The sequence below is a fragment of the Antechinus flavipes genome, chromosome 4 (assembly GCF_016432865.1).
Source record: "Antechinus flavipes isolate AdamAnt ecotype Samford, QLD, Australia chromosome 4, AdamAnt_v2, whole genome shotgun sequence".
Lineage (NCBI taxonomy): Eukaryota > Metazoa > Chordata > Mammalia > Dasyuromorphia > Dasyuridae > Antechinus > Antechinus flavipes.
Genome location: NC_067401.1, coordinates 416,762,459 through 416,781,900, shown reverse-complemented (window position 1 = coordinate 416,781,900; position 19,442 = coordinate 416,762,459). Strand labels below are relative to the sequence as shown.

The window sequence follows — 19,442 nt, the reverse complement described above, 5'->3', positions numbered from 1 at the left end:
TCTAATAAGGATGGGATCCTTGGTTTGAGTTTTTAAATTTTTGTTTTGTTTTTATAGCACTTTCATTTCTCAAAATATTCTAGACTCTTTCTCCTACTCAGCAACTATCATTTGTGCCAAAGAATAACTTTTAAAAACTGAATTTCACATGAGCTATTCTATCTTCATAGTCTTCCATTTTTGCAAAAAAAAAAAAAAATCAGGAAGCTTACTTGCATAAGCAAGCTCACTAGAATTACAAGGTATGTTCATTTTTAGTTTAATTGCTACATGTTTTGTTTACTCACTGATTACTATTGTCCCGTGACTCATCTAAATCTTTGTTTCTTTAAATTCTTAATCACTGTAATTCTTATATTCAAGTAATATTAGCTGGTTGGTGAACATCTTTTTCTTTTCTGCCACAAAATGTGCTGCTTCGAATATTTTGAGGCAAATGCCTAACCTAGGGATTTTTGAGTCCAAGAATATGGACTTTTTTTGGTCATTTTCATTGTATAATTACATATTGTTTACCAAAATGGTTAGACTAGGTTACACAGCTAGGTCTACCTGCAGTATAATGATGTGTTGGCTTTTTTTTTTTTTTTTCCACCATCCTTCCAGAATGTCTAGTCCCATTTGCCAGTTTTCTTAGTATGGAATATAATTTGCTATTTGTATTTCTCTTACTGTTAGTGATTTGGAGCAATCTTTACAACTTGTAATTCTTTTTGCTATTTGTATTTCTCTTACTGTTAGTGATTTGGAGCAATCTTTACAACTTGTAATTCTTTTAAGGACTATTTGTTCATTCCGTAATACCTTTTATTTATTGAAGAATGACCACCTTTTTAGGCATAAACATTCAAGCAGAGTAGCAAGATACAAAATAAACCCACAAAAATCATATTTCTCTATAGCAATAGCAACATCTCAGAGGGTGCATTGGGAAAGTAGATAGTAAGGAATTTTCTTTATTGTCATCTCTAATGAAAAAGTCATATTTATTGCTGGATGCTATGGATTCCAATAGCTAGAATTGTAATATTCTAGGTTTTTAGTAACTCTGACTTTATAACCCATAGAAACAGTCATCGGTTCACTGTTCCCCAAGGACTATGATCTTGCAGGATACACTGGAATCAGAATTGGTGATCTAGAGGGTGCTATCATTCTCTGGGCTCATAGATTTATCTGCCTCTTAGTTACAGATGGTCAGTGATCAGTGGCAGAGAGGAAGGTGGGCCATTTCTCCACAATCTCAGTAAAGACTTTGAAGGGTTAGATAGGTAGAAGGGCCGGTGTTCTGAGAGGCATTTCTATTCCCAGAATTCTTAGGTTCAGGTTCTTGGGTTGTTGTCTTTGGTAAATGAGAGGTGGCAGTGGTTGAAGTAATTAATGGTAAAGTGAAGTTGAATTGCCTGATGGGTGCCACACTACCTCCCCTCTCTCCATTAAGGTACCTTCCTACTTCATTACAGGTGGCAGTTTTTGTTGAACAGTTATGCAGAAAACACAGCACTAGGTATCAAGATGAATTCATTAAATTTAGAACTTAAAAGGACCACAGAAATCAGTCAACGTAATATGTATCCTGGTGGAATTCACAATTTGTGAGTGAGTTAAAACAAACAAATGACTGATGCTATGACATGTGAAGTACATTAAAGGATTACAAAACAAAGTACTGTGTGAGGTCTGTAAGAATGGCAGAATTAAATAGCAAGACAGAAAATTGGAGGCAGAGATGGGGGAGTTTCAATCTTGAGTTCTTGGGTATGAAAAGTTCTGAGTGATGATAAGTCCCAGGGTTTGGCTATACTTTATAGAGATGAATTAGAAATGAAGATTATTAGAGCTGAGGAAGTCAAAGAACTTTGAAGTCAAGAAGTCTTATGACTTTAGCACGAAGTTCAAGAAAGCAAGTAACAGTGTATGGGATGGAGAAGAGGAGATGTAAGAAGATGTTGAAGCCAATTAGAAAGTTTGGAGAATGTCCTAGACGGTTATATAGAGGGTATTAACAAAGACTGGATAAAGTCAGTATTTGTTTCAGAAGGAAGAAGATTGTTGACAGTAGATGAAAAATAGTCTGAAAAACAGTAGTGTCAGATAAACAATAAATATAATATTTTGTTTTATTTGTCATGACACTCAATAGAATATAATTTCATTTTGAATAGGAATTGTTTCATTCTTTGTACTTATATTCCCTGAACATGGTGCAAAGAATGAAATAATCCCTGTTCAAAATGAGATTGTATTCTAATAAGTGACATGATAAATAAAAACAAAAAAAAATTGTAAAAATTTTAACAAATAGAACTATTAAAGATTAGTTTAATAAAAAGTAATTTATCAGGAAGGGTACTATTAGCAACTTGGGGAATCTAAAAATAAGATTAAAAGCTACATATTTTGCTTTGAAACAATCTTCTGTTACTTGTCCACTGGCTCTATTTCTATTCTTGCTCCGCTAATTGAAGCTGGAGAAAGTCCTTCTCCCCCCCTCCTATTCATCACATCACTCGGATTCCTTCTACAATTCTCTCCTTTTTCATCCCTGTCTCAAATCCCTCTACATTCTCAAATGATCCCATTCATGTGCTACTCTCCCTCCTATATCACCTCTGCTTTCTCAGTAATCTTCATTCTCTTTCTGTTTACTGGCTGCTTATATATTGCTTACAAATACTTACATCTCTCCTATCCTCAAAAACCAACTCACTTGTTCCATCCATCTCCATGTCTTTTCCCTTTCATGACTAAACATGAGAAGGCAATCACTGTATAACTCTATTGTCTCCTGATTCTCCTCCTATTTGTTTGTTCACTGCTTCTTAGTCTCCTTTGCTTTATCTTTATCCAGAGCACACACTCTAAACAGGTATGTCACAAAGCTCCTTTGTCTTTGACTCTTCCTTCTCTGCCTAGATGATTCTTAGGTTTATTTACCCAGCCATACCCTCTGTCTTGCATCTCTAATCTATTCTAGAGTGCCTCAACTGGATGTCCTATGAACATCTTAAATTCAAAAACTTGTCCAAAACTGAATTAATCCTTTTTTTTTCCCCCTCTCCTAACCCCCTTTTCCCAGTTTTCCTATAATTATGAAGGGCACTCTCATCTTCTAAGTAACCCAGATTAACAACCTAGGATATCATCCTTCTTACTCATCTGTCATATCCAATCTGTTGTCAATTCCCATAGATTCTATCTTCATAATATCTCTTTTCAGTAATCCCTTCTTTCCTTTGACATGGCCACCACCCCGGTGTAAGTCTTTATCATCTCACACCTGGACTATGATTGGGCACCCTATCTCAGATCTCCCCCTCTCCCCGCTCCAGTCCATCATTCACTCAGACATCAAAATTATCTGCCCAAAAAACAAGTCTCACCATTTCATCTTCCATTCAGTAAAGCCCAATTACTACCAGGATTGAATATAAAATGTTTGGTTTCTAAAGCCTTTCATAACCTAATTTCTTCCTACCTTTCCAGTCTTCTTTTACCTTATTCAACGCTGTGTATTCTGTGATCTAATGAATGTCAGTGCCCTCCTTGTTATTTCTCAAATAAGAAACTACATCTCTGAATTAGATGCATTTTAACTGACTATTATTATAATCTGAAATACTGCCTCCTCACTTTGGTCTCCTGGATTCCCTGGTTTTCTCCAGGTTTCAGCGAAACTATTATCTTCTGTAGAGCTTTTCTCAGTCCCCTTTAATGATAATACCTTCCCTCTGAGATTATTTCCAAGTTTTATCTATATAGTTTGTACATATGTGTTTACATGTTGTCTCCTTATTTTAATTGTGAGCTCTTTGAGTTCAGGGAGTATTTTTGCTTTTTTTTTTTTGTATCTCCAGTGCTTAGCTTAGTAATAGGTCCTTAATAAAGCTTGTAGCCTTGACTCTGTCTCTTTCTGTCTGCCTTCAAAATGAAGCTTGGTGTGTTGAGAAAACTGCTTTGGTTCTGATCATCTTAACTCTGATTCAGTGTGGAATAAATTATAAGAAAAAGAAGATGCTTTCTTGGCTTTTACCACAATTTTCTCTGAAAAATAACTTCTTCTGTTGGTTTCTGTTCAAGGTAGGATCAGTTGTCCTGGACAATATGGAGGAAAATTCCTAGAATAAGGATGCAAACATTTTTCTGGAGAGTAGTAGTTTGGCATATCTCAAGGAAAAAATTGCTTTATGTGAGAATTATTGCCCTAAATCTGAAAATCATTAACAATACTCATTTATTATTGTCATTGGAGAACAATCCTAAGATACTATGTTGAGGGATTTGGCCCAGAAGTTTTCATTTTGCTGCTGAGAGAGAGAAAAATAAAACAGTGTGCTTTATAATAGAGTAGAATATGATAGATATATCTTTCCTTTGCAATTCTTGTCATCATTCCTCTTTCAGTTGTGTAATGGGAAGCTGTAGTAGTTCTGTGTATTTTTCCCTATCAACTAGAAACAGTCATATGGAAAAGATTTGGATCAACAAATGCCATAGTATATTTTAAAAGAGATTTTTATATTTAAATATGCTTTGGTTTGAGTTTAAGAAGAGTTTTTGATATGTCCAGAACAAGTCTTTCTTGACCCCACCACTTTCCTTCCCTGACTTGTGGGGGAAATTTACATAGAATGGATTAAAAAAAAAATTAAATATAGAGGATCTCCTGCACTATATTCCTTTTAATCCTTCTTGACCCTTCCTAAAAATGTATTTATTTATCATCTTCTTTCTATCCTATTTGAATTTATTTCTTTATCCTTTTTTCTTTATATACTTTTTAAAAGGTAAACTCCATCACATATATCATTCTTCTAATTTTGCTTTGCTTTCTCATCTGCCTTGTATTGTGTAGTTGAGAAATGGAAGTAAATTGCCTATAAGTGCTTAATTACCCTAATATGAAGTCTTCTCATTTTGGGATAACTTTTTGTGTACCTTCAAATGAAAATAATAGAATCTCAGAGTTGAAAAAGAAGTTATTTAGTCCATGCTATACATGAACATGAGTTCCTTCTTCTGTATACCTAATGAGTCCTCAATACATTTTTGGGTGAAAACTTTTACTATTAAGTAAGAGGAAATAAGTCTCCCACTGAATAGAAAGTGTATAGGATTAGAAGGAGCAAGGTTCAAGTCCTGTAACTAAGCTTACAGATACAAGGTACAACCAATATTATTAGTGGAAAAAATTATCATACTAGGGGCTCCCTTTGCCTCCCAAAATTTATTAGGAAGGTTTGACAATATTAAACTTCTTTATAACTTCAACTACCCATTGCTGCTGCTACTTCTGATTACAGGCCTTGTGATCAATGAAATATAGACTGTGAGGTTTTTTTTTAGTGATCTTTACAAGTTGTTTTTTTATTATTGAAATAAGACCAGCTTCTGGCTTTCTGTAGCTTTAGATAACCAAGGAAGGTTTTTGTGGTTTTTCATTGGTGAGATTAAGCATCATTAAAGACTTAGTTCTATTTGAAAAACCATTTTCAAGAGCCCTTATATAAAAACAGAAAAATATCAAAGATTGTTCTTTTTACTTATTTTCCTTTACTTACTTTGTTTTGTACATGAATCATTATCCTTTTCTTTGCTGGGATTATATGCATAGTCTCTTCTACCACAGCAATAAAAAAAATATTTTAAGTCATTCCGTGTTGGACGCTGAGAAATGAGCTGTAACTAACTGGCAACTAACCCTACTTTTTTTTTTTTTTTTTTTTTAAAGCCAGAAATTACATCCCTGTTTTCCATGACTTCATTTCTTTTTGGGTTGGGGATAGGTTTAGAATTTGGATTTTTTTTTTCATTCCTTTCTCTATGTTTGTAATTTTTAAAACTTGTTTTAATTTTGTATTGCTTTAAAACCTTGATATACAGTAAAAAGAGTGATGCAATCTAGCAGTATTTGAATAATTTAATTCTAATTTCACTTTCTTTCTTTTTTTTTTAGCAGACATTTATTTTTATTTATTCATTCATTCATTCATTTATTTATTTTAAAAAACTTTTTATTAATAGAACCCATGCCAGGGTAATTTTTTACAGCATTATGCCTTGCATTCACTTCTGTTTCGATTTTTCCCCTCCCTCCCTCCACCCCTTCCCCCAGATGGCGAGCAGTCCTTTACATGTTGAATAGGTTACAGTATATCCTAGATACAATATATGTGTACAGAACCGAACAGTTCTCTTGTTGCACAGGGAGAATTGAATTCAGAAGGTAGAAATAACCGGGGAAGAAAAACAAAAATGCAAGCAGTTTATATTCATTTCCCAGTGTTCTTTCTTTGGGTGTAGCTGCTTTTGTCCATCTTTGATCAATTAAAGCTCTCTTTATCGAAGAGATCCACTTCCATCAGAATACATCCTCAAACAGTAAAGTTATTGAGGTATATAATGATCTCCTGGTTCTGCTCGTTTCACTTAGTATCAGTTCATGTAAGTCTCGCCAGTCCTCTCTGTATTCATCCCGCTGGTCATTCCTTACAGAACAATAATATTCCATAACGTTCATATACCACAATTTACTCAACCATTCTCCAATTGATGGGCATCCATTCGTTTTCCAGCTTCTAGCCACTACAAACAGGATTGCCACAAACATTTTGGCACATACAGGTCCCTTTCCTTTCTTTAGTATCTCTTTGGGGTATAAGCCCAGTAGAAACACTGCTGGATCAAAGGGTATGCACAGTTTGATAACTTTTTGAGCATAGTTCCAAATTGCTCTCCAGAATGGCTGGATGTGTTCACAATTCTCATTGTTAATATAGATATTCATTAAACCATTGAGAATTTTAATCCTCCTGTACTTAAATAGAATGGTATGAGCTTCATTACTAAAAACTTAAGTTTAACTACATACCCCCTCAATATCTTGTATATTTGCTCACCTTAAAATTATATATATCTTGTATATTTGCTCATTTTTAAATTATATATATTGACTGTACTAATGTATTGCCATGTAAAACATACAAGGATAGAAGTTAACAAAGGATGAGATAAAGGTGAAATAACATCTTAACCTAGAGTTATTAGGTAACCCATTGGACTTTATTGAGTAGAGATGACAAAGGTCAGACTTTGACAATTATGTGGGAAGTGAACTAGAAGTAGAGAAAAACTGGAAGCAGTAGATTAGTTAGATGTACTAGTTCATGCAGAAGTACTGCCTCTGGGTAATAGTTATCTGAATAAAAAAGGATCAGAAGTCAGAAGTGTGGAGTTAGAAACATGAATAGCAGCTGGTTGCATCTGGGGTGGAAGAAAGGGGGTTGAAGATGACCCTGTGCTTGTGAAAATCGAGCATGCCTGACAGTCATAGGGAGGTTTGGAAGATCGCGTAGGTAGAAAGAATGTAATCCTGAAATCCCTATTACAAATTTTATTCCTATGTAAAATTCTCAAAGTTTTTGATTCTTACAGTGAAATGCTATGATTTTTTGATAAATGAACAGCCTATAGTAATGCTTTAGATTTCAAAAAAATTAAGCTGTCTGGTGAAATTTGATAACCATAATTATACTTGGATTCTCCCAAGGACTATTGAAATACAGATTTTCTGGTTCCTCTAAAAGATAAAATAATTTTGTAACAACTGGATATAATGATAGGTTAAAAAGGTTATTCCATTATAAATCTATATTTGTTTTCAAAGTTTTCACCAAAATGTTTTTCATGTAAATTTTTATAATAAAAGAATTTTTTTATTTTGAAAGATCTTTTTTTGGTTTGAATGGGGGGGGGGGAGGAAGAGGATACATAATCTTTTAATGCTAACTAAATTCTTTCCTATTTCCTATTCTTTTGTTCTCTCTTTCCCTCTGCATGTTTTTTTCTTCTACCCCTTTTTTTCTTCCTATATCCCTAAAAGCAGGTTCCTTTATATTGTTTCCATTTAAGACTATACTTGCCAATAAATTTAGGTCAGGTTAAGAAGGGAAATATCTTATATGATGTAATGTAAAATTATATTTTTGTAAACTGGGGCAAGTTGCATCATCTTTTGGGCCTCTCTGTAAGATGAGGAGATTGAATTATTTCATTTTTAAGATTTTTTCAGCTTTCTTTCTATAGTACTATGAATATTAAGCAAAGAAAACTAATGTGTTGACTATTTGGGAAACATTTAAAGATGTTTTATTTGATTAGAGCTAGAGAGAGAAAACTAAGTAGGAATAGGCACAAGATACATAGTACTAAAAGATAGTAATAAGAGCAAGTATTTTAGTCTGCCCTATTGCCAAAATATTCAAATTTTGTTTTTATTATTTTTTTTGTTTTTGTTTATATTTTTTTATGGAGTACATATCCGACTGTTAAAATCTATTTCAGCAAAACTTTATCACAGGGTATGCAGTGGTTCTCTTGAAGTTGTTTGTTGATTAAAGTATAAGATTGCAGTCAAGCTATTAAAGAAAAAATGAATTGATGAATGATAATCCAAAAGAACATTTTTGCAACTACAGTTGCATTCTCTCATTAAATATTATTCTTTGTTTCATGAAAGGATTTTCAGTAAAATCTTACTCTACTACACAGACTAACAACTATGCAGAGCACTTCCCAGACTCAGGAAACACCATGTATCTTTCTGGACCAATTCATAAATTTACTAATAGCATATTGGTTTACTTCTTTTCACAATCCTGTCAACTTTTAACATCTTCTTTCCTCTTTGGCCATCTTTTTGAATATGATATAAAACCTCAGAGTATTTTATTTTTATAGAATAGTTATTATCATTCATTTGTTTCTGATTCTGCCTTATCTATTCCAGTGACCTACATTTTTTTTTTTTGTTTGTTTTCTAATTTGTGCCAAATACTTTTGATGCTGAATGCTTTGAGATCTAGACAGGCTATTCTTCCTTCTTTCCTACATTTTTCTTCATTATTTCCCTTAGGGTTCTAGTTCTTCTAGTTCCTCTAAATCTGTTTGTTGTTAAAGAATTCCCATAGTAATTTGATTGCTGTGTGACACGGTTATCAGGCATAGAACATAAGATCAGAGATTGAGAACTGGAAGAGACAGACTTTTGAGGAAATTGTGTCCAGTTCATAAAGGAGTCTGAAAGGAGAAGGGACCTGGCTAAGGTGGGGGTAGCGTGAAGGGGTGGTCACAAACTATATAGTCAGAGACAAAACTGCAGCCCACGCCCATGACTGCAGAGCCATGGTCCTTCCCACTGGGCTGCTCAGAAAAGACCTAGATGGCCCATTTATCAAGTTTTGAGGTAACCCAAAGTAAGTAGGAATCATTAACGCATTAGATTGCAGAGTCATGATCCAAAATGATTCATGCAGACTTTGGGCCCAAACCAAAAAAAAAAAAAACGATGTTTAATAAATTTAACTTAAGGAAGCAAATTTAAACAGCAGTGTATCTCTAAAAAGATTTGAAGGTTTTAGGGGCATGCAATCTCCCTGTGAATCAGCTGTATCGCTGCCCAAAAAGCTAATCTGATCTTGGCCTCCATTAAGAAAGGTATAACTTGGGAAATGAAGAGGTGAGGATAGTCCCTCTCTTCCCTGGTCAACACACATCCAAGGGTACTGGACTGATTTAGGGGTACAACATAGTGTAGAGAGAGTGACACAGGAAGACCTGGCTTTACATTCTGTACCTGGCACATGCTGGTTGGGCAACCCTGGACAAAATCCTTAATTTTCTGGTACTTGAAGCTGCTTTGTAAATAACTATAAATTGCAGAGAAGTATAGAAGAAATTTCCTCATTCAGGGATTCCTGTACCATGAAATCATACTTAGTCCTTCTTCCTGCTTCTATCAAAATGCCCCATTTTAAGAATTATTTTTGACAAAGAACATTCAGAAGAGAGCAACCAGGATAGCGATAGTTTGGTGTTGTTTCATAAAGAAAACTTGAAGAGGAACATGTTGACTCTCTTTAAGTACCTGAAAAGTTGTCGGTGTGGCAAAGTGATTGGATTTTTTTCCCCCTCTATGTCTCCAGAATGAATGACTACCCATTTCTACCCACCCATTACTTAGAGTTCTATATTCTTGAAGACAAGAATAAAGACAGCTTTCTCTTTAGACCTATAAAAGGACTGTCATTAAATTCTCATTCTTGAGTTTTCTCCCCATCCCCAAGTCTAGTGGTTTGGTTTGGTTTGGTTTGAGTTGGATTTTTGAGGCTATATAATCCCAAAACCTTTTTAATTGACCTGGCATCATTTATAGATTCCCTTACCATTCCATTCACCTTTTGGAGATGTGCTTTTTAGTTTGTGATTGCCTTTCCTAAAGTATGCTACCCATAAAAATATTATAGTATTCTTTCAGAATGTCATTTACTAAAAATATAGGTACTTAATTGTGCTGTAGGGAAAGGAGATATAATTTGTCTAGTTAAGAATTTATTTAGTCTTGTCATACAAAAGGCACAACTGCAGTTTGAAATAACCTTTGTACTTTATTTGGTGGAAAATATATTTCTATTGGCAAAACTAGAGTTTCTCTCCAATTTCTTGTCTATACTTTTAGGAGTCAAACTCATTAGTTCACAGAAAAATTAACAATTTTTCCCATTGGAAGTTAATAATCTTATGAAGATTTTAAATAAGCTGTTAAATAGTTGAACATGTATTCAATTTTGCTTTAAAATAAAACAATTTGTTTTAAGATATAGCAAATATTTACATTTTAGAAAACAATTTTTGTACTTTGAAGAACTCTTAAGTAACAGACTTGAGAAGTAACAGCTTGCAATACATACACACATACATACACACACACCTATTTTAAGCCCTGTTAATTCATTAAAAAGCTGTATTTTTTTTATATCACAGTAAAAATAGTTAGAAAAAATTGTAGTCCTGCATTTACAGGGATAAATTGTGCAAAATGAAAATGTACACTTAACATTTAAAATTTTGGGAAGTAGAGCAGTACAATTTTGTGTTCATCAAATGGAAAATTTCCTCTTCATTCAATTGGTCTGATCATCATTTGAACTGCTCTCAAAGAATATGAACCTCCTCGATACTCGGCCCAAAAAATCCCATCTTGGTGCTTGCTTCGGTAATGTCCACCTCTATACCATACTCCATTCAGGTTAGAATGTGCACAAGCGTTGTACCACCAGCCTCCTTTGTGAAAGTGAGCACAGTTTCCTTGGAGTTAAAATAAGGAATATGTTAGAATGAAAGTTTTGTCCTTAAACAGCATTTTAAAAACTATATGTCTAGGAAACATTTAACCCCACTCTTTAATACTTCTGGTTTCATTTATTTCAGTAAGAAATAAATTGCCTTTCTCCTATGTTATTATTATGCTATTTCTCCTAATGCCATTTGCTGTTTTAAAGCTCATTTTCTTTTTTGAAGTCATGTAAAGTAAAAAGATAACTATACCTTTAGCTCTGGTTATTCTTACTTGTTACTACTGTATCACCTAAACTTAAATAGATGACTTCTTCTAGTCAGCAAAACACACAAATGGGGAGCAGAGCTTGTTTCAGTGTGGGAAATGCTGTTTCTAGAGGATTAAAAGAAATAAAGCAAAAAGCCTGCTTTTGGTTCTTTCGTGGGAAGAAGCAAAAAATGCTACATTCCCAGAGACTAAATAAGGATAGAGAAACACCAGCAGAAGCTAAATTTAATTTGACTTTGAGAAATAATTCATTTTTACTGTGTTGCTTTTTGTGGAAAAGCAGCTAAAACTTTGTGTTTTTAAAGCTATGACTCTTTATATGCACAGTATACCTGCTTTAACACATACAAGTTTCTGGACATTTGAAATCACCTATGTCTCAAGAATTAGAATTAAGAGCACACATGGTTATACATAAAATCTACATATATTCATTATTGTTAAATGAGTGCCTTGGAATTGTTCTTTTCTGGAAAAAGAGACCCTGCTTGCTTCTCTGAATTAGCCAATGAAACCTTGTTCTTAGAACCCATGCCTTAGGACTGCCTTTGAGGTGAGAGTCTCATTAACTAAACTCAAATTCTTGAGCGATCAGGATGGCCTGGTGTTCTACTGAATTCTGTGCCATAGCCAGTGCTTTCAAAGCAAGGTTCCAACGTGATACCCGAAAGAGAATGATGATACTACTTTCTATATTACAAATCGTTTTGTATGTGCCTCATGAAATAAAAAGACTTACCTGTGTACATATCTTTGTCCCTGTCCAGTGTAGTGAACTGCTTCCCGTTGTGCCACATCATGGAATCCCCTGCATTTCCCTGATAAGTTCCCAGACGTAATCTGTAGAATTCGTTTTCAGGCTCCAAGCGAAAGCTACTATATTCTGCATAGACTTTCTTATCACTCCAATCTTCTAATTCAATTAACAGCCTATAATTATCTTGATTAGTGAGGAGATAGATATTTTCCAGGCCCAGCCAGTATTCGCCACCAATGTTTCCAAATCCTTTCTGTTAGTAAATAATACATATTCATCTATAGCCTTATTAAATTGGAGGTAGACATACATTTTTTCAAAATTTCAAATTTCCTTGAATACAACTATATAAATACTCCCTATACCAGTATACTTATAACTGAATTTGAGGAGAGGGAAGAAAAGAAAGTAGTGTTGGAAAATGGACAAGGAAGGGATTGCAGCAATATGGCTATGTTTTTTAATTTATGAAGTATTATTAGAACTGCTAAGAAAAATTAATTGGTGCATTCACCCTTTTTCTTCTAAAATGAAAACAGTTGCTTCTGTAGATCATGATATGGGGCTTAATGACAAAAATTTGATGTACTATGTATTTAACTTAGTATATTGCTATCTTCTGGCTAGAATAAATTTTTGTTTTGCTTAATTGTTTGCCTAACTTTAGTTTCCTTAAATTGGAATTACTTAAATTTTTTAACATTTAACTTTAACCAGGATATTAAGCATAATATAAATGTGTGTTTGTTTGTCTATTTAATAATATAATTGTCATTTCTAGACATTAGGGAATTTATTAATATAAAAGAATTAAATGACATTTTTTCCTGTTATCATAATTGCAAAATAATGTAAACAAAGTGTTGACTTTCATTATTGCATCTTTGTAGAGTATACAGATAGGTTGTTTGTAGGATTTGACAACTCTACTCTCTTGATATTTTAAATTAAAAACCTCCAAAAGAGTTCTATTTGTATATTATTTCCCTCTTATTTGTTATACTTCCTTATTGTTTGTGATAATGTACAAAATCTCTTTCATGGAAATTTTTTTTTAGTGACTTGAACATCTCTACATATTTTTTAAATAATCCAATTTTTTAAAAAGTAAGTGTAAAATTAGAAAGAACCAAACATTTTATTTTATATTAATGGAAATATCAGCTAAAATACTTTCATTTATTTTGTTCTCAGATTTAGAGGAGATTATATTTCTTTAAAATTAAGTAGTCTTAAGACAGGATATGATTTCACAATTTTGGATAGGGTTTTTGTTAATTTTTTCCTTAGAGTATGATGGAACAATGCCAGAGTATTAGATAATATATTCTAGTACTTGAGTTTATGAATTTGATAAATTTGATAAATGTCAGTGTTGTGTTAAGTAAAATGTAGGAAATACGCATTTTAAAAATATGTCTTTTGATTACGAGACAGATCATTATTACAGAAAGTATGCTTCCTGACTTCCCCAAACTTTGCATCTTCTTATTTACCTTATAATTTTCCCAGTTTCTGAAGAAGTTGACTGACCCATCTGTCCTTTTTTGAATAACAGTCCAGCCCCCAGGATCCAGACTATTCTCACACCATAGCTGCATCGGCCCATTGCTGTTTTCAGGTTTGATCATATAAATACCACTAACAGAATGACCAGCTTCTTTGGCTTGCTGACAGTCTTTGAAAGGTCCTGTGGTTTAAAAATGATTGGTTATAACCAAAATAAAGGTTAAAAATCATTGTTATGGAACACACTGTATTAACATGGTTTCTATTTTAAGATTCTTTTCCTCTACATTTAATTTTATATGACAAATGAAAAATGCTTGATGCTTTGTAAATTGCCATACACATTTTAAAAAGCTTATGATTATAACCAGTGTTTCCCCTCCCTAACTCAAACCATCACTGTGAAGAATCAAGTTACTGGAAGTTCTTTATTATGTTTCTTTATGGTCTTATTCTGGGATTCTACTCAGGTTATCTTTCCAGATGGGACGAAAGAAAGCAGAAGGTCAACACATTTTATAGCCTTCTATATAAACTTGTCACTAAGGTTGTCCACTGTTGTGTGAATCTTGTACTCTCTTTTAAATCTGAGGGATAATTATAAACAAAATATAAGATTGTGGGGGAAATGGTTATGAGGAACATGGAATAAATTTATTTTTCCCTTTTATATAATGTAAATGGTTTTATTTTTATTAATACATCTTGTATTATAGTAGACTGCTAGCCAGAAAGTTAACATTTGGGCTCTGGTCACCATTCTACCATTTCCATGTTCTTATGGTCGTAAGCAGATCATACCATACCTGTACCTCAATTTCATCAGTAAAATAAGTAGATTACATTAAATAATGTCTAAAACCTCTTTTAGCTCCAAAATTATAACTAAACATTTATTGAGCACAAATACAAAGAAGAATGGTACAATACAAAGTCTTTTATACTGAAAGTTAGCAGAAATCTGTATTCAAATTCTGTTTTTTACTATAGGAAGCCAGTTGACCTCCCTGAACCTTCCATTTCTTTTACTATATGTTAGAGATAATAAATTGTGAGTTAAATGAGATAATATTCCTACGTATTTAGAAAATCTTTAAAGCACTGCATGCATTTTTTTATATCATTATTAAGTTATAGATTATATTGGAGAAATAGTCATTTTGTATCTCAAGATATTCCTTTACATCTTTGTAAAGTGAATAGAATCATTGACCATAATTTCATTTATGTAGACATGACCATAAAAATCTATTACTGGTTTTTCAAGATTGTGGCGTAACATCTATTTCTTAAGACAGAAAAGGAAACTCAGAAAAAGATTGAAGGTGTCAGAGGGGTGTTTGAGTATCTCTGGCTTCTGAAATAAGTGATCAAAAGTGAAGGAAAGGGCTAGAAAAAATTGAAAACCTGGAAAAGAAACTAGAAAAGTGTAAAATGAACAGCAGTTCCAAGAATATTCTTTTTAATCAATTGATAAGTAGTAATTTAGGACCTCTTTCTACATGTAGAATAGAGAAAAGGTTTAAGATATATAATAGCTTTACTAAAGGGTTTACTATGTATTTGGGGAAGCAAAATAGATTCCACATATAAAATAAGAAAATCAACAGATTCAAGTCTGTGTAAATCGCTATTTGAGGGTAGAATAAGAAATACTTAGGTACTTAGGTATAGGTAAGAGAAGTTGAGAAAGGCTTTAAATGGAGAAGAGGATGCCAACCGAAGAGTGTGAAAAACAGATTGCTGTGTGCCAATTATGCAAAAAACAGGGCAGAAATTATGGAAATGAAATTGAATAGTAAACATAAAGGCAGAGGAGATTGAGGATTGTACAGTAGAAGATATAAGAGCTGTATTATATACTCTTCAAGATCAAGAAGTATCAATTGCCAACTTTGTGTTAGCTAAATTCCCCAGCATTGCAGATTCAGAGGCAAAAGCAAGAGTTCTTATCTTCAAAGAACTTGAATTTGATTGGCAGAGATGGCATGCACATACGTAGAATACACATACAAAGGAGGTACAAAATAACCATGGCAAGCCTAGTATTAACGAATGTGGGACTATGAGAGCTCTAATGCGGAAGGTGGTGTTTGATCTGAATCTTGAAGGAGATGAGGGAGTCCTAGAGACAATATTGAAAGGGGAGTGTTTTCTAGATGTTCAGGGTCAGGTTGGGGATCAGGACTTCTTCTCTAAAGACATAGTTGTGAGAGATGAAATGTTGGACTGCTTGTTTGGACTTAATTGTGTATAAAGGGGAGTGAGGGGGAATGAAATTGAGCCAGGTTTTGAAGAGCTGTAAATGTCAAATGGAAGAATTCATATATAATCCTGCAGGTATTCGGCAGCTATTGGAGATTATTGGATAGGATGAGGGGAATTGACTTGATCAGGCTTACACTTTAGATAAGATAAATTCAACCACATTTGAGTGGATGAATTGGAGAAGGGTGAAACTTTGGAAAGGAAGACCAGTGAAAAAGTTGGTGCAGTAGCCGAGGGGAGAAGTGATAAGGTCCTGGCCTAATGAAGCAATTTTTTGGAATGTCACTCCATCACCTAATTCAGAAAACACAAAATATATTAAAATTAAAAATCAAAATGCATCTGCTTTTTAAATCATTAACACCATTTTTGTCATTTCTATGAAGGTTCTTAATCAGAGATATTTCTATCTTTGTAGAAAGGCTGTTGAATGTAGAAATCTATCCATAAGCATATATTAAGTTGCTGTGTGCCAGGCACTATGCCAGTGCTGGCAATACAAAAAAAAAAAAAAAAAAAGGCAAAAAGTGTGTTCCAGTTCTCAAAAAATTCACCTTCTAATGAGGAAGACAACATGCAAATAACTATGTACTTTCAAAATATAGAGAGTAGATGAAAGCTAATTTTAAAAGGAGGACCTTCCACTTCAGGTGAAATTTAAGGTGAGTCTCAAGGAATTTTAAAACTCAGAGATAGGAAGGGAGGAGTATTCCAGGTATAAAAAAGGAGATATAGTGTCTGATGAGAAAATCAAGAATATCAATGTCACTGCATTGTGGCCATGAAAAAGAGTAAAAAGTAGATAGGAAAGGTAGGAAGGGGCTAGGTTGTGTACAAATTTAAAGACCACATGGGAGGATTTTAATTCTGGAGGTAATAGGGAGCTACTGGAGTTTATTGAATAGGGAGAGTATCATGATTAAACTCTTACTTTAGGAAAATCATTTTGGCAACTTAGGGAAGAATGGATCAGATTGGGGAAAGATTACCTCAAGTCTATTACTTCCAGAATTAAATCCTCCTTGTGGCTTTAAATTTCTTTCCTAAAGTGTTTCTGATCATGTCACATTCTATCCTCTTCAACCAACTCTTTTACTCCATATATTCTCCTTCATTAAATTTAGGAGTAGAGACTGTTTTTGTAAGTATACACTAATTTATCCAAAGTAATTACTGTGTAAATTTTTTTTTTCTGACTTCTAGAGAATTTTGTATGTATTGATGTCCACAAGCCATTAGTAGCTCTTGATTATCTGTGGTTCTTATTTCCTAATATTGTAATATGAATTTTGTAGTCTTAATTTCCTTGTTATTTGGTTGGTTCTTGGGATGAAAAAAAAAAAAGAATTTACCATTGCTCTGTTCCCAGGATTTTTAAAGGAAGTCTCAAATATTTTCATTTGTTGCAGAATAGCTCAGATATTCAAGAAGCATTTAAAATAATTTCAACTTATTCTTAACAATGTCATAATAAAATACCTCCAAAAATGTTTTTATTTGCGCTCAATGTTAGTTTTTGATCACTTATGAATCATATTTTGCTTTAATTAAGTTTGTTACTTCATTGAATTTATTTCCCAGTTAAAATTAGATAAGATGTCATCTCTAAGGTTCTTTTAAATTCTGAATTTCTATGTTTTTATTATTAGGTTTTTATACTACTTGATTTATGAACATGAGGTAAATATGAAAAAAATTAAACTATTAGAATTAGAGAATATTAGAGTTGGAAGGTACCATCTGGCCTACCTCTTAACCATGAACAATACACAAAAAGTCCCCTGGCCTGATGTGCCAACCTCCTATAAAAAAAGTCGTTCAACAGGATGAGAAGTCATGAACAGATTTACAATAGTAGCCATTAGGCAGAATATTTAAAACAAGGAAAAAACATCTATTGAAAAATAGCTTATATATAGCTTATATAAGATAGAATATGAGCCATTTCAAGACTGTGATTTCATTGAAAATTAGGTTGTGTTTCCAAAGGACTTGAGGAATAAGTAGTTCTACAATACAGGTAACTAATTTAGCAGTATGTCCCATAGATTGCTTAGACTGAAAAAATAATTATAGCATTTTAAATAAGCTAATGGCTCCATCAAGTTTTACAGCTCTTTAAATCAGTTTTCTTTTCTACTCATCACAATGATTATCCAATCCCTTTAATATCTCCTTAATCCTGCTGACACAGTACTTTTTTCAAAGAGCCACTATGGCTGCTTCCTCTTTCTTCCTACCCCCAGCACCACAAGTAAAGACCTTGTCTTAATCTTCACTAACCAAATTTAGGCTATTCACTCAAAAGTCCTTCCTCTTCCTCACTTCATATCAGTCAGATATCTCCCTTCACTATCTCTTTCATCTGATTTCTTCTGAATGTCTGGCCATTCTTACTAATGCAAACCACTCTATATGTATCTCTGATATCATCTTTTCTTCTTTAGCTGGTTGTGTCCTGTATCTCCACTTGTTGATTTTTGTAATCTGGAGTAAAGAGCAGGAGAAAATTTGGAACTGGAAAAATAAGTCTCTGCACTCCTTGATCCTATCTGCTGGTTATCTGCAACTTCACCCATCCTTTAAAAAATTTGCACTTGATCCAACTATCCCTTCTAATTCCCATATTTTTTCCTCCCTTCTTAGTGAAACTCCTTAAAAACATTGTTTATACTAAGTGGCTCCATTTCTTAACTCTCACTCTTCCACATCCTTTGTAATCTGGCTTTCAGTCTCTTCATTCTACTGAATTACTCTCTGCAAAGTCACCTGTGATCTCTTAATGGTCAAATTTATTGAGTTCTTAAACTTCATCTTTCTTTATCTTCTGCAGTGTTTAATAGTATTGCTAAATCTCCTGGACATACCTCTATGTTTTCATATCATTGTTCTCTCTGTTGTCTTCCATCTTGTTTGTTCTAAATTTGTTATTCCTAACCATATCCCTCTCTTTTCTTTTTCTTATGCTGTCTTGACTGATAATCTTTGGATTCAATTATAACTGCAGATGATTCTCAGTTTTATATAGTCAGCCCTAGTTTCTCTCCTGAATTCCAGTTTCACATCACTAACTTCCTTTTAGACATCTCAAACTAGGTATCCCAAATGTATCTCAAACTCAACATTTAAGACAGAATTGGTTATTGTCCTCCTTTCCAAACCCACTCATCTTTCCAACTTTTCTAGTGCTATTAAGGACCCCACCATCCTTCCAGTCACACTAGCCCCAATGTCATCTTTTAAGTCCCCTTGTATACTCACTCCACAGATCAAATGTTTCCAAGTTGTGTCATTTCCACCTTCACAACATTTCTAGTATATAAGTCTTTGATCTACATTTGCCACCCTGGTGCTGAGCTTCATCATCTCACATACTGAGGTAGGTACTAACAGTAACTTTGCCTCTACTCTGTCCTCATCTCCCTCTCCCCCCATTTCAGCTGCCTTCGGGATCTCTTCCCTCCCTTCCTCTCTCTTTCTCTCTCACGGTCTCTCTCCTTCCCT

General features: G+C 33.7%; 2 protein-coding genes across 5 annotated transcripts in view; one reads left to right on the top strand and one right to left on the bottom strand.

Annotated features, from left to right (window-relative positions):
* Window positions 1-19,442, top strand: part of RALGPS2 (Ral GEF with PH domain and SH3 binding motif 2) — a 237,860-nt gene that overhangs the window by 150,274 nt on the left and 68,144 nt on the right. The gene's annotated exons all lie outside the window — the stretch shown is intronic.
* ANGPTL1 (angiopoietin like 1) overlaps window positions 10,426-19,442 on the bottom strand; it is a 29,284-nt gene continuing 20,267 nt past the window's right edge. Inside the window, exons 3-5 of the mRNA XM_051998870.1 lie at window positions 13,658-13,851; window positions 12,144-12,414; window positions 10,426-11,145 (exon numbers count right to left, since the gene is read on the bottom strand). Coding sequence (XP_051854830.1) covers window positions 10,958-11,145; window positions 12,144-12,414; window positions 13,658-13,851 — 653 coding nt within the window. The 3' untranslated portion in view covers window positions 10,426-10,957. The remainder of the gene's footprint in view (window positions 11,146-12,143; window positions 12,415-13,657; window positions 13,852-19,442) is intronic.